The sequence below is a fragment of the Akebia trifoliata genome, chromosome 10 (assembly GCF_017979445.1).
Source record: "Akebia trifoliata isolate Shusen 1 chromosome 10, ASM1797944v1, whole genome shotgun sequence".
NCBI lineage: Eukaryota > Viridiplantae > Streptophyta > Magnoliopsida > Ranunculales > Lardizabalaceae > Akebia > Akebia trifoliata.
Window position 1 is genome coordinate 28,061,814 of NC_141384.1, and position 14,535 is coordinate 28,076,348.

At 35.7% G+C, this 14,535-nt stretch overlaps 1 protein-coding gene across 2 annotated transcripts; it reads left to right on the forward strand.

Annotated features, from left to right (window-relative positions):
- Window positions 1-2,039: 2,039 nt before the first annotated feature.
- Window positions 2,040-11,891, forward strand: LOC147393579 (FAM63A-like protein (DUF544)). 2 transcript variants are annotated; one of them, XM_086455839.1, is made up of 12 exons: window positions 2,040-2,265; window positions 2,683-2,801; window positions 2,876-2,982; window positions 3,443-3,530; window positions 7,547-8,576; window positions 8,685-8,739; window positions 8,851-8,932; window positions 9,118-9,198; window positions 10,005-10,109; window positions 10,195-10,241; window positions 10,504-10,627; window positions 11,641-11,891. In XM_086455839.1, the coding sequence occupies exons 1-12, from the start codon at window positions 2,133-2,135 to the stop codon at window positions 11,707-11,709; spliced, it is 2,040 nt and encodes a 679-aa protein (XP_086311965.1). In that variant the 5' UTR covers window positions 2,040-2,132; the 3' UTR covers window positions 11,710-11,891. The 2 variants fall into 2 exon arrangements, with proteins under 2 accessions (XP_086311965.1, XP_086311966.1); XM_086455840.1 differs by lacking the exon at window positions 2,683-2,801 and having other exon boundaries at window positions 2,126-2,265.
- Window positions 11,892-14,535: the final 2,644 nt, after the last annotated feature.

Sequence of the window (14,535 nt, forward strand, 5' to 3'; positions counted from 1 at the left end):
AAGGTTAGGAATTATAGCTGCTATTGCTACACTAACTTTTTCTAATGCCACCCCTAGATATGAGCTAATCTTTGGTGAGTTACACATGAATTGGGGTAGCATTAGCAAAAGTTGGTGTTGCAATAGAATCCCTCTTCTTATATGTGTGTGTGTGTGATTGGCCGATTAGGTCATTAACAATGATCGGTCGCCCTAGAGTTTTTCAGCTTTTCTAGAGCTCGGGTGGTTCGTATATCAAACATAGTGAATCACTCTCATCTCCTCCCATGGATGTAGAATCTCTATTTATATTCTTCTCTTTTATCTTTTTTATATTTCATCAGTAATTTGCTCTATGATCTACAAATTGCCCAATTATTGGGCCATATATAGCACATTACCTAATCCAAACCTCACCAATCAAATGATATTAACTATTTAATATATATATATTAGGCCGTCCTAGCAATATAAGTGATGGAATGGTTAGAATAATTTAAGCCACTTTTTGTCTACCAAATCTTTCACAAATTGGCACATTCATTGGACTGATAATCTTAATTAATGTTTGAAATTTTGGATCAGACAAGTGATTCGACCAAATTTGCCCCAATTTTGCGGTCCAATCGATTTGATAATTTTTGGATCTAGTCTCTGGTTGGATTTTTAAAACACTGATCTTAATAAACTAAAGAGTGAAAACCCCACATTGAAGCAGAGTCGATTGTATTTATGACGATGGACCAATGAAAATACCTATCAAGTCTTGGCCCAATCCTCAAGTTTTCGGGCCTGTTGACATACCGGATAGCCCAAATTCAAATTTAATTATAATAGAAATTATTGGGCCAGGACTCCCTAGCACGAGCCCAATACTAAACATGAATCAGGTCTAACCTGATCCGACTGAATAGCTAAATAGGCCTAGTAATACTATCCAACTCAAGTCCAATGTGGATCGGACCAAAGACAGATCCATTAACTACATTACCCCTAGTTCTGCTGCCATCATAACCTGATCCGACTGAATAGCTAAGTGGGTAGACCCTCCATGTGGTATAGGTCAACAACCTTTCTCTAATTGAAAGAGTATTGTGGGTTCTTTTGGATGATTCGATCTTCTCTATCGTTCTTCATGGTGATAACACTTAGCTTATGAGCGATCGACTCAGTAGATAATTAGACGAAATTTTGATTTAGGTAAATAAATATTGCATTTTTTTTTTAAACTTATTATTTATTTATAGACATGCAGGTGTGATCATAATGTATATGACTTAATCATATTACTAGTTTAGAAAAATATTAAACTTATTTCTTACAATACTTCGTTAACATGGTGACGTGCAGAGAATCATAAGTACTTTTCCACAAGATACAAGTGCAAAACATTTATGCTTCCGTGAACACCATCATGGTCGACGCAATGTCGAATGTAGTGTTGTAGGACGTCAATATAGAATGACTCATAAAGATATATATTATCGCATGTGCCCTCCTTCAATATGTAAATATGATTAATGGATTTGACAAATAAAGTGAGTTCAACAAATCATTAACACATACATTTTATTAACATGTGTCACAAGGACACACGTTTAAGTATATCAAATATACTTTAAAAGTTGAATTTTCAATAAAAATATCATCAAAAGATTTTTTTTTTTTTTTATGTCAGAAATATCCTCATATGCTTATTTTGAAGGTGCATTTAATCCAACTAAATGTGTACTTTAGGGCAAATTTTAACCAAACCCTTAACACATAGAGAGAAATTGATTTAGGTGTCTGGTTAGCATGTGCCCTTAGGACCTCATATTGCACATCTTGATGTGAGAGTGGATGAGAGTCATTTATACTTTTTCACTCATATCTCAAGGAAAAGAATTTACTATTTTCATACACTTTCACATCAACATGTGCGATGTGAGGTCCAATCTTGAGGTCTTGAGATCACTTGAGCGTTAGATTCATTCTGCATTAGATAGATTCAATCTTCAGACAGACTTGTGATCTTTCAGATGGGCCCAACAAGTTTGACACGTAGGATTGCTAAGAATGTCTCCCCCTCTTAACACGGTATAGCTCCCTATTCTAATACTGGAAGTACGTCCTCTCTCGTTCTCTCTCGAGATTTCGAACCAAGGTTGGCGATGGCGACAGAGGATCAAAGAAACGAATCAGAGAAAGAATGTCTCTACAAGACGAAGATCGTACAGTTCTTAGGGCGCACCACACCAATCATCCTTCAGAATGACAATGGCCCTTGCCCTCTCCTCGCTATCTGTAAATCAAACTCTTTCTCTTTCTCTTTTTCTTTCTCTATCTTTCAATCGATTTCTAGGGTTTCGGTTTATTCTTTCATTTATAACTTTAATTCTATCTGTAATTACTCGATCTTTGAGGTAATCTTGTAATCTACCAATCATTCATTTCGATTTCTTTGTACTTTATTTTCCAATCAAGTTGTAATACTAGCAACTAGATGATCTTTCGCGGAAATCTTGATTATTTTCAACTGAAATTCAATTAATTTCAATTGATTGTGTTATTCATTTTGATTTTCTTTGGAAATTGTCAAGAAAGGAGTATTTTCAATAAAATTGGGTCTTTTTGGATTGACAATCCATTTGAGATCCAAAAAAATTCCTATAGATGATGTTTTGTCCTCTTTTAACGGTGAATCTTTCATTTGTGCAATAGGTAATGTTCTTCTGTTAAAGAATAACTTGAATTTGAGTATCGATGTGTCTGAAATCTCGCTTCAGAAATTGCTTTCTCTTGTTGCTGAAAGATTAATTGATTCTAACAGCAATATTGAGGTGAGAATCCGATTCTGTTTATTTGATCAGTTTCTATTAGTTAATTTGGTTTTTGACTTTGTGTTTTAACGCAGAACAAAGATGCGGGGTATGTTGAAAATCAGCAACAAAACATAGCAGATGCAATCGATTTACTCCCTCGTCTGGCTACTGGGATTGATGTGAACATTAAATTTCGGAGGTAGTTATTGTTGCAAAACTACTGGCCTTTCTTTCTCTGTGTGTCCACTTGTGTTAATTTAGGCGCCAATTACTTTTTTTTATGCATTTTATATTTATGTGGTATGTGTCTGTTGATTTATATGTTAATTTAGTCTCTGATTAATTTTTTCCACATTTTATATTTATGTGGCGTATGTCCATTGATGTATGTGTTAATTTAGCTTGCCAATTCTTTTTTTCCACATTTTATATTTATATGTTGTATATCCATTGATTTATATGTTAATTTAGGAGCCAATTGTTTTTTTTCGCATTTTAATATTTATGTGTTGTATATCCGTTGATTTACACGTGGAGGAAAAGGCGAGTAGTTTCCCAACAGTTATTTCACTTATTCGGTCATCTTTTAGTTTGCTTTTTAGTCTGGATCCATTCGTTTTCTTTCTTTTGGCCACTACATAAATGATTGATAATTTCAGGATTGGTGATTTTGAATTTACACGGGAGTGTGCTATATTTGATCTCCTTGACATTCCTCTATATCACGGTTGGATAGTCGATCCCCAGGTATTTTCTCCTTTTCAGAAGCCCCACAACTTCTATTATTATAACTAGTAGTTTTTTGGTACTGTTGTCTTCCTCCTTATTAATTGCTAAAATACACTGTGATGGTGTATATATATATATAAATGGATGATTCGTTATGTTTATGGTATATTTGCATGTTGCACTTGCCTATTGTATTGAACCAATATGTAATATCGGGCAAAGTCGACCATGTATGTGGATTATTGGATGTTGCACTGTGTCACAATTTTGAGGTTGTGGATTCCAACCAAGCCTAAATGTGAAAAAAAGGAAATATATATATATACACAAAAAAAATGTTCATCTCATTAGTGGTAATGATTCTAACCACTGATGGTATGTTACAACAAGAAAAATTTCTTTGTTCGGATCTTAGATTGAACATTCACATGTAGCTAGGGTGGAGCTGCTCCATGAGTGTAACTGTTCCAGTAAAATAAAAACATCAGTGGCTTCTTTTTGGTAGGCAATTATTGTGCTATAATTGCCTTTAATGAAGGAGACAAGTAAGGTCAGCCCTTAATTTCTAATACGACTTCTTTCTTGCTAAATGAAATCTTATTACCTTTTTGGAACAAATTTATGTTTTTGACCATTTTAATCATGAAATAGATATAAGTTGTGGTTTGGTTAAATGTGAAGAATGGTTTTAGTCACCTGAATTAATGGAGGTATTTTGTGTCAACCTAGTACGTGAAAATGTGGTTGTAAATTGTAACTTGTGATAAGGTCTTTTACACCCACCATTGTTTGATCCTTGGTACGTGTTACCAATGAGTGATTACACTTCTGAGTCCTGAGTCAAAGTTTTGTACCATTAAGTGAAACTACCTGACCGTTCAACATTTCTGTATTGTTGCTTTCTTTCTCACATTCTTGAAATGTAACATGAAATCCGAGGTTCAACTGTTTCCCAATGATTGTATTTATAAGGAAAATATTTAAGTTCCTTCATGGTCAAATCCAATGAGGTTCTCTTTGAAGAATATTTGGCCTCCCTACCCCTAATTTCATTTGATGTTCTCTCTGTCATGTTATTTTCTCTTCATATTTGGATGCACTACGAAATTCAATCCTTGCTATGCAACTAGAAGATGGTCTGGGGAAAGTAAGATAAATAACTTCACTCACCTTCAAAACCATGATTTTTTTTTTATAAATATAAATTATATAAATGATAAGACGAAAAGGAGGCTGAGATAGCCCCCAAACAACAAGATAAGCAATACAACAAGGAAAAGGAGAAAGAAAGCAAAAATACATGCCCTGCGTGGGGCTATGAGTCACAAATGATATCCCAATTAAAAACAAAGCCTTGGAAACACACTCCTTCAAAGTTTTTACTCAACTTTGACCAAATAAAGAGAAAGCCCCAAAATCTCTAAGGTCACAATGTGAGACGAGCTCTCCTTATTATGGAATACCCTGTTGTTGCGTTCTCTCCATAGACCCCAAGCAATTGCAAACAGAAGGATAGCCCAAAGAAGCCTTTTTCTAGATTCGAAAATATTTAAACTTCAACCCTCCAGAAGCGCCAAAAAAGATAAAGGAAGTACCAGATGCACTCGGAAACGAATAAGAAAAACATTCAAATTACTCGGGAAAAAGGACAATGAATAAGTATGTGACTAATAGACTCCCCATCCCTAGAACAGAGAAAGCAAAAATTTGGGGTAACCCACCCTCGCTAGATCAAATTATCCAAGGTAAGGATTCTTCCCAAAGAGGCAAGCCAAAAACATCCAAGATTTCATATAGGGAAATCAAGTAAAGACCTCCTGCAAGGAGCTACTCCATGCAAACCAAAATTGAAACGCAAATTTCATTCATAAAATCAGAAGCCTCTCTACAATACTTCCATAACATCTATCTATAGGACAATAAATGAGTAAAATCTAGCATAAGGATAAAGTAACAAATCCCAAACTTCCATCTAAAGTAACAAAATTTTTTTTTTCCAAAAATGACAATCTATCCCTAATTCTCTTTGCTTCAACCTTCTAACTTAGTTTTGAGTTTTGAAACATCACAAGTTTGATGTAACTTGTGAAATAATTTTTTTAGATCCTGAAGTAGGCTTTCCAACAAATCTAACAACTTTCCAATCAGATGGTTGAGTGGCAAGTTATGCTTCACAAAGGTACCTGACTCTAGGTTTAGTGGGATTGAGATCACATGGACCTATTTTTTCAGCATCTATTTGCTATGGCTTCAAGCAACTATTGATCTATATGATTTAGATTTTAGAATGATTACGGTAGAGGCAATTTCAAGCTTACCTTGATCTACTTTGCAGCTGTTTCTCCCAAGACACTCCACGTCCTTGCCAGCATCGGTGTGGTACTTGCCTATGAATCTCCGACGATCAAGTTAGAACTTTTTAGTTAATTAGTCATGGACTTTTTGATTTTTCGAACCCCTTCCTTCTCAGTCTCCTCATCGATTTATAGTTCTTTCTAAGAAATCTCGTCGAGATCCCTGATCTTCAGGGATCTCCAACAGGGATCCCTTACCTTTAAGAGAGGGTACTGAGAAGGGAAAAATTCTCTCGGACTCCGTTATCTATGCCCTTGATTCTTGGGATCTTCCATGAAATCAAGGGATCTGAGTTAATTCAAAGACAACTCAGAAGTCTACTCCTACTTGGTTTGTATACTGGGCAGAACTAACATTCGAGCTCTACCCTTCAGACGAGCTGGGCGTCCTGGGTACCACTTACCCTACAAAATCTCACTACCTTTTGTCTCCTGTTCTTTTTGTGACATGTGTGTAAGGCCTAGACGAGTCACCAATTTTACCTTCTACAATTGCTACTTTGGTCTGCATCTCTAATCCAGTCACAATCTTAAATCTTGTCAATTGTACCAAACCCTTAATTGATTCTTTTCTCTTAAGTGAACCATTTGTGTCCCTTTTTTATTTTTCTTTATGGTGGATAAGCTGGATTAAGATGCAGGTTCTTTTTTATTTTCTTATTTTTCCTATCTTAGTTTCCATTATATGCAAGTGGATTTCAATTCAAAGTTTGCTTCACTTTTATTTTTTTATATACAAATAGTGGTATGGATCAAGCTCTCATATACTCTCAGACTTTTTTAGATTTGGATAAGTAAGCCTTGTATTTGTGATTGGTGCTTAGTCGTCTCAGTTGAGATTTTCTCACTGGAACCTATTTCAGTTTAGTTCTGGGTTCTTTGTCTTTTCATTTAATAAAAATTTCTTTTACTAATCAAAATCGCAAAAGTTTCCCTTGATCCTTGATCAAGGATTTTCTTATCTTTCACAAAGGCTCCCTGTTCCCATGCAATTATTTTGGGGGAGCTTTGATCTGAGTCTTGAAACAAACACCATTGCAATAACTGCTACCTACCAGACTTATGGGCTTCAAATCTGAGGTATCTTCCATCCCTCCTTAGGAATAAGGTAGGTCCTTACAATAATATAGAATTGTATGAAATCAACCCATTTAGTTTACTGAAATTTAGGTAGTTGGACAGCAATATCAGGCCTACATGATTTTGGATTTTTATATAAAGTAACTGGGTATGGCTAATGTGCTTCTCATCTTATAACGTTTTCTTGCATTTTGTTTTTTTTTGAAAAGACGTTTTCTTGCATTTTGTTCATTTATATATATATTTCCTGATTTCCTAAGATCATGAATGTCCCTCGTTCATGAGTTCTGAACCTTCTAGTTATCATCTTCTGCAGAGTAACACGGCTAGGCTGGTCCTTTAAGGGTGCTGTATCATTCTTCAGCATATTTTATTTATAGATCTATTATGTCTCACATTCGTTTTTTAGCAGAAGACCTGGTTCTAGATAGAGTGGAATGGATGTACAATATTTATTTGGCTGATTCCAAATCTTTGGGATAAGGCTTTGATGATGATTATGATGGCGTCTCACATTAATTTACTCTTAATTGCATGTACTTATGCCCACTGGTTTATATTCCTATAAGCTCACTGATCTGTTACTTGAATTCACACTAGGACTTAGATACTGCAAATGCGATTGGGTCGAAGTCCTACAATACTCTTACGGGTGAACTTGTTGCCCTTGAAACAAGAAATGCAGAGCAAGAACATAAGATTGTCCCAGAAGAGGATTGTATTGATTTTGCTGCTGCAACAACTGCTACCTTAGGAGTTCCCTCTCCATGCCTTTCAAGAGGTGCATCTTTTGATGATTCTCCTCATTCCGTCTCTGCTCGGCAGAAAGGAAGAAAGGGAGACCTAGAGGAGGAAGAAGAACTGTTAAGAGCCTTGAAATTGTCATCAGGTGCTGAATTGTCAACTCCAATCGATGAGTCTTTGTCAGCTGATACAAATTTGAGCGATAAATCTACAAGTTCAGATGAAAACTCACATCTCAAAGGTTCTAAATTGGGTCTTCTTGCAAATACATTTGAGGGGCAACCTGGGGATGAGCATCTAATATTCCATCAACCTGAACCTACCATATCGCAGGCTTCACAGCATTGCAATAGTCATGGAATATCACCGGAAACTATTTCAAACGAAGCTGATCACTCATTTTCTAAGATTGATACAGGAGATATCCTTGATCTTCCCAGTTCTAAAGAACATGGAGAGCATTTAATTTCTACTGATTTGGTGCAGAACGTTAGAACTGAATTAGCCATGAATGAAAGTAAACCTTTCCTTTTCTCAGCTGGAGACTCTTCGTCTGTGTGCATAGACTATATGCAGGAAACTTCCACATCTGAAACTCATCTTGGGCCAGTAGATAACTCAACAGTGTTTCCTGGTTCATCTGCACCAACTGCAGAGTCTAGCGGCAGCAAACAGAATGTAGATGTACCCGAGAGTGTCAAGTTAGACCTCAATGGCAGTGAGCCTATATATGAAGGAGAGGAGTGCATACTTGATTCAAGAATGGCTACTTATGAAAACCGAGAGCCTATATATGAAGGTGAGATGGTTCTTGCTGAACAAGCTGACAAAGGAAAAGAAGATGCCTGTGATGTACTTCCGAAGGATGAAATTACTCAACAAGCAGGTATAAGATGATTTAAACTGTTCTTTGTTTATTGGAAATTTTCACTTATTCCTCCTTTTGTATGAAACATTTCTCCCACTTTCTCGTTTCCTTTTGAATTCTCTTCAGGAGATCTGATCAGGAACTTTTTGAAAAACAATGCAAGCCAGTTGACCGTATATGGGTTTGTCGACTTATATTTTTCTTTAACAGTTTGTTTTTTCCCATTATGAGTTCTCTTTGTTCTTCCATGCAGACTATAAGGAGGTACTTTCTTTTTTACTGTCTTTTGCAGCCTATTTTGCTTACAAGAAGGTCTGAAGGAACGTGAGCTCTGTGTTTTTTTCCGTAACAATCACTTCAGCACCCTGTTCAAGGTCATTTACAACCTATTATATTTTACCCTTTTTCCCCCCCATTTTTTTAATTCATTCTTGCTGTTTTCTTACCAAGTACACTCACAGCTGTGGAAAAAACAAAGGAAAACAACTGCAGTATTTTTTTTCTCCTGCTTTCCTCAGAATAAATATGTGGGATATTAATAAGTGGAATTTATTTGCAGTTTAATGGCGAAGTTTTTCTATTAGCCACTGACCAGGGTTACATAAACCAACCTGATTTGGTATGGGAAAAGTTAAATGAGGTAAGACTTTGCTAGGTAATTTTCTTTGTTGAGGACATGCAGAGAAAAATATTTTTGAGAGTTTATGTGACGTCCTTGCATGCTCCATCTCTGATTGTCCCATATTTGAAAATAATCCTTGAGAATACTTGATTTTATAATTAATATTTTGTTGTCAATCTTTTTATTTTTTTGTTTTTTATAATCTGTCTAAATATACATATTAAAGAAAATTTGAAAGGAGGTTGCTTGGACCTACCAAATACAAGAAGGAAAGCCAAAAAAAACTAAAACAGCCAAAAGAAAAGCACCTTACTCTCTCTCCTTACAACTAACTCCCTCCTGAACATAAGATCTTCGAAGAACCCTTTAAATTCCTTAAGCACCCTGCACCAGAAGAACATAGGACAAAGAGAGTCAAACTCCGAAGGATCCTTTCTCTAGAGTTTGAAGGTAAGATGGTCTAGGAAAGCCCCCATAAAGGTTAAATGAGGAAACACAATGAGAGTGAATGATTGGATGAAATAGCAACAGATGAGCAACTGGTTAACTGAAATAGCGATGTTTCCCATGGTGGTGGACCAAATTCAAAACCTTGCACTTTTACTGATTAATAGGAAAACCAAAAAGCATGAAGTGGCATAGGATTGAAAAGTATGCTGAGGATATGTATGTCATAATCCAACTGCACCATTTTTGACCTAGACCCATAAGTGCCCCAATAAAAATTTCAAAAAAACCCATGTTAAATAATTTTTTTTTTACTTTTATGTTTAAACTTACCTCCTATCAATCAAGTATATATTTACGTACTCCTCATGTTTCAGGTCAATGGAGACACAGTGTTTATGACAGGTAACTTTACAGAGTTCAAGGTAGAAAATCATGCCAATAATTCATGGGATGAGCAAAATGCCGTGGCCACCACTGCTGTGCGTATCTGTCTGATCTCAAATGGTTGTCTGAAATTTATCATCTATAGCTTGGATGAAACTAATGCACATTTTCTTGTCTCAGGACTATCTTGCTGGCATTGACAATTCCGCAGCAGCTTCGACATTAAAGTAAATCACCTTTACTAATATGTTTCCTCTAATAAGATTTTTTGCATCCTTGGTATGTAGACTAGAGCTCTGAGTTTAGAAAATGATGGTTGTCTGTCTTTATTGGAAAACCATTATGATATTACATCTATTTATGCATTTTGTGAAATGTATATATTCTACTAAGTAGTTTATTTCACACCTCTAGATTTCTTTCTTCTGTAAAGCTGAAACATAATGGGAAATTGGCCAGTTTCCAACCTTCCATGTTATAATGTGACAGTTCTGATCTGCAACTGGCAATAGCTCTACAACAACAGGAGTTTGAGAACCAGCCACAGCGGCAACCTACTCCGCAACAGTCTTCTTCTTCTGCTGGTTCAAGGCTCGTTACAGGTCCACAGCAGGTATGTAAGGATTCTGTCAGGTTATGCTTAATCTAAGTTTGCTGAAACTAGCAAATTTAACATTTGTCTACATTTTTTTTTTTTTGGTTTTAGTTTTTGCTTTTTATTTTTTATTATTATTATGTTTGTGCGCTTGCTCTGACCTAAACAGTAAGCTCTCAAAATAACCACTTTTAAATTTCGGAAAAGGCTTTACACCAAAAGAATCGAAACCCCGTAGCACTTATGATTACTTCCTGGATTGAAAACTCTTTCCCGTCAAATATGCTGTTATTCCTTTTCCTCTATATGGTCCAACAAACTGTGAAAGGATTCAAGCTTGAAAGAATCCTCTCTTTTGATAAAAATGGCATGGGTTGCCATGATTGGAACAATGACATGGAAAGCAGAAAGACCCAGTTAATTCTGAGCAAAGATATTTGCTGCCTTTATTCATTAATACTATGGGTCCATCTATGTTGATGGGAGTTCAGCACAAATTTCTAGGCTTGAGGAAATTGGATTTTTTGATCTGTGAAGTTTGAAGCGGTTCCCCTAAATAAAAAAAATGCAGTTGTTACAAATAAGTGCCATTTTGATGACAACGAGAAAAGAAGTGTGGCAATCAACTAAACACCCAAAAATGAGAAAGAAGGTTAATGCTTTTAAGTAAGATAAAGCTTTATCAAGCCAATGAAGAAAAATTGTGCATAGTTATTTATTTAAAAAGGAAAAAAAAAACCTATAATATGGATATTTAAAAAAAAAAAATATATATATATATATATATATATATATATATATATATATATATATATATATATATATTCAGGATTTTTGTGATTTACTCTATATTATACATGATAAATACTGGTTTACCCTAAATTGATATATGGCCACTAGTGCATGAGAAGCTAGTGGGTAACAATTATATTGGAATTCAGCTTTCAGTACACACTGTTGCCAGTTCATTGTTATTTAGATATAATAATGCATCGTCCGTAGTGACTTAAAAGTTATTTACTCTGTTGTAGGGACCGAGGAATACTTCGTCTTCCAAGCAGGACGCTGCCAAGTCAAAAGAAAAATGTATTGTGATGTAAAACAATAGGCATTGTGTTATTTTGTACTGTATATTGTTGCAATCTGGTTTAGTTTTAACACTTGTGCCTCTCCTAACATACATTATAGTTCATGTGATTTGTATTATTTCATCTGACCAAGCTGTAGATGTAAATAGCAGAGATAAATACTCAAAAGCGAAGAGACTGAGATTAGGGTTGCAGGGCTGACTGTGGATTACCTATTTTGGATTCATCAAGGGCAAGCAAAACTCATTCTGGTATAACCCACCAACCTGATTGCTATGATCTCTAACGAAAATGGAAGAATTGGCCTTTCTAAATTTACTACTCAAAGATGCCTTTGGTCTCTCAGTGGTTACTTTGTTTTTCGTGCCTCAGTTTCATACTATTAAATTTCCGACATATTTCCATAACTCATGAAATTGGGATCACTTAGTTCGGTTTGCGTTTTTGATGAGATTTCAGGGTTTGTTTTGTATCTAAAAATTCTACTGATCATCAAGGGTGCTATACTGGGTGAGTTGTGGTAATAACTAATACCAGAATCCCATCTTCGCACTTAAAAAACAATACTACTGGTTTTGGAGCCAGAAATAATAAATGCTGACCCGTAAATAAACCCAAATACATTGGTTCAATCCAAGCTTGGATACATGGCCATTATATGGGCTAAGCTTGGGTTAAGATTTTGAGGCCTGATTAGCACTACACAGTTTACGGCCTGGCCCATCAACAGACCAAAGCACGTTGCTTTTGGAATTATATGATGTCAATCCATTAGGCTAGAATAGAAATAAATAATGGCCACCACACCAATAATAAATGGTAACGTTACGTTAAAGACTTGGTTTAGATAGAAAGCAACCCATCTTTGGAGGAAAATGAGTCCTATAATTAATTGACTCTCAAGCTTTGTCCCACCCATCAAATGGGTTATAAAAAATTCCTTTTCTGCGGCCATAATTCCCACACTTGTATAATATAACGAGCCCACCACATTATAAATTAAGAAATGATGATAGGCAGATTAGTTCTCTAATATATTTCGAAAATTATAAGTCTTCTGTTGGGTGCAAGTGTATATTAATCTCCTAAAATGGTGATAAAAAAATTGGCCATTTTCGTAAAAAAGAATCCAATTTCGTTTCTGAGCCAAAATTGTACTGAATCTCTTGGGCAAAAAGAAGAGAATCAGAACCAATAATTAAGTATCAGTGCAGGCTCCACACGGAAGTAAGGAAAGGTAGTTATTCAGCTTAAAAAGATGTGCAAATAGTAGATTGGTGAACTTAAGTTACAATGACCATAACCTTAAACATGGCTTAGGAATTAAGATATTTCCAACAAGAAAATTAATAAGGGTTGATGGGACAGTACAATTTTCTTCATGTAAGACCCCACCAAATGTAAAAGAATTGAAGCTTTATCATCCTCTCGTCACCAACTCTTAGTGTTCATTTTCAATTCTTTAATCCAGAATCAAACATATTACTAATTTAATTGGTATGCATCGATCACATTCATCATCAATTCTTTAACCCGGGACCCCAGATCATTGACTCTAGTCATTTATTTGGGCCAAAGTCCCATTGAGGTGGTGCCCCCCTAGAGGCCTAGAATCCCATCAAAATGATTTTGTAGGCCCACCAAGGATTGAGGAAACAAACAACCCTCATATTAAGATATTTGTCAGAGCTGTGATTCTATAACTTGCCAAGTGGCGTAGATCTTTATGCCTCGGGATGCGCAATTGCACAAGCGCACGGATCTACCGTTCCCAAACTTGTATGCCACCCTGACGAGTCATATTATCAGACAGGGGTTTTTGTTAACATGTGTCCTACGGGCACCCGTTAAGATGCAATAAATACACCACCAAACTTTATTTTCCTATAAAATACCTTTTAAAAAAATATTTAAAAAAAAAAAAAAAAAACACCCTCAAATGCTTATTTTCAAGGTGTATTTCATGCATCTTAACATATGTGCCCTCATGGCACACGTTAACAAACCCGTTGTTGGGTCCTTCGAGTGGCGTTAAAATCGGGAAACAAACAACCCAACTTCCAATCAAAAAATTAGTTGGGATCCACAGGTAACAACCAATAGAATATTAACACGTTTCTTGTAAACCACCGACAAACTTAGAAGCAATTTTATTTAAATGATTTTTTTGTTTTTTTAATTATATGTTTCTCATTTTTGTCGCTCGCGTGGATTGACTTTTGTGTTTGTTACTTTATTATTTATAGAATAATGATAATGCACGCGGTAAATAAATGTTATCCTGAGGAAGACGTTACTCCCTAAGCTACATATTACAGATGGCTTTCAAATCTGAAGAGATAAATTAATCTAACGGTTTAGATCTCTTAAACAGTTCTCTCCTAAGGATGACATCATCTCTATTTTTTGCTTAGAATGGTGGGATTGATAGAGACTACACTTAAATTTGATTTTGGAGAAGGAGTGGGGACCACACACCTCCCCCTCCATCGCAACTAGTAGGCACATAACGACAAAAGTACAGCTGCGTGACTGTGGCCCCCCCCCCCCCCCCCTCCAGAACGCAACCATTATTCTCATTTTTTGTTGGAATACGTCATCGTCCCACTCTATCCCGCCCTGGCTAGGCTCGAATATGATACGACCACAAATGCAGCCAACAAACCTAACGTTGGACACGTGGCGAACATTTACCGACCCTTTTGAAAAATCATTGAGATACAATAGCCTACTGTTTTAATTTCATTCTCTTAAAACTTATCCTAATGGAAAATGCTAAACTGACTTTTTTTTAAAAGAAAGAAAGACTAAAAAAAAAAAAGTCAATTTTTAAAAATC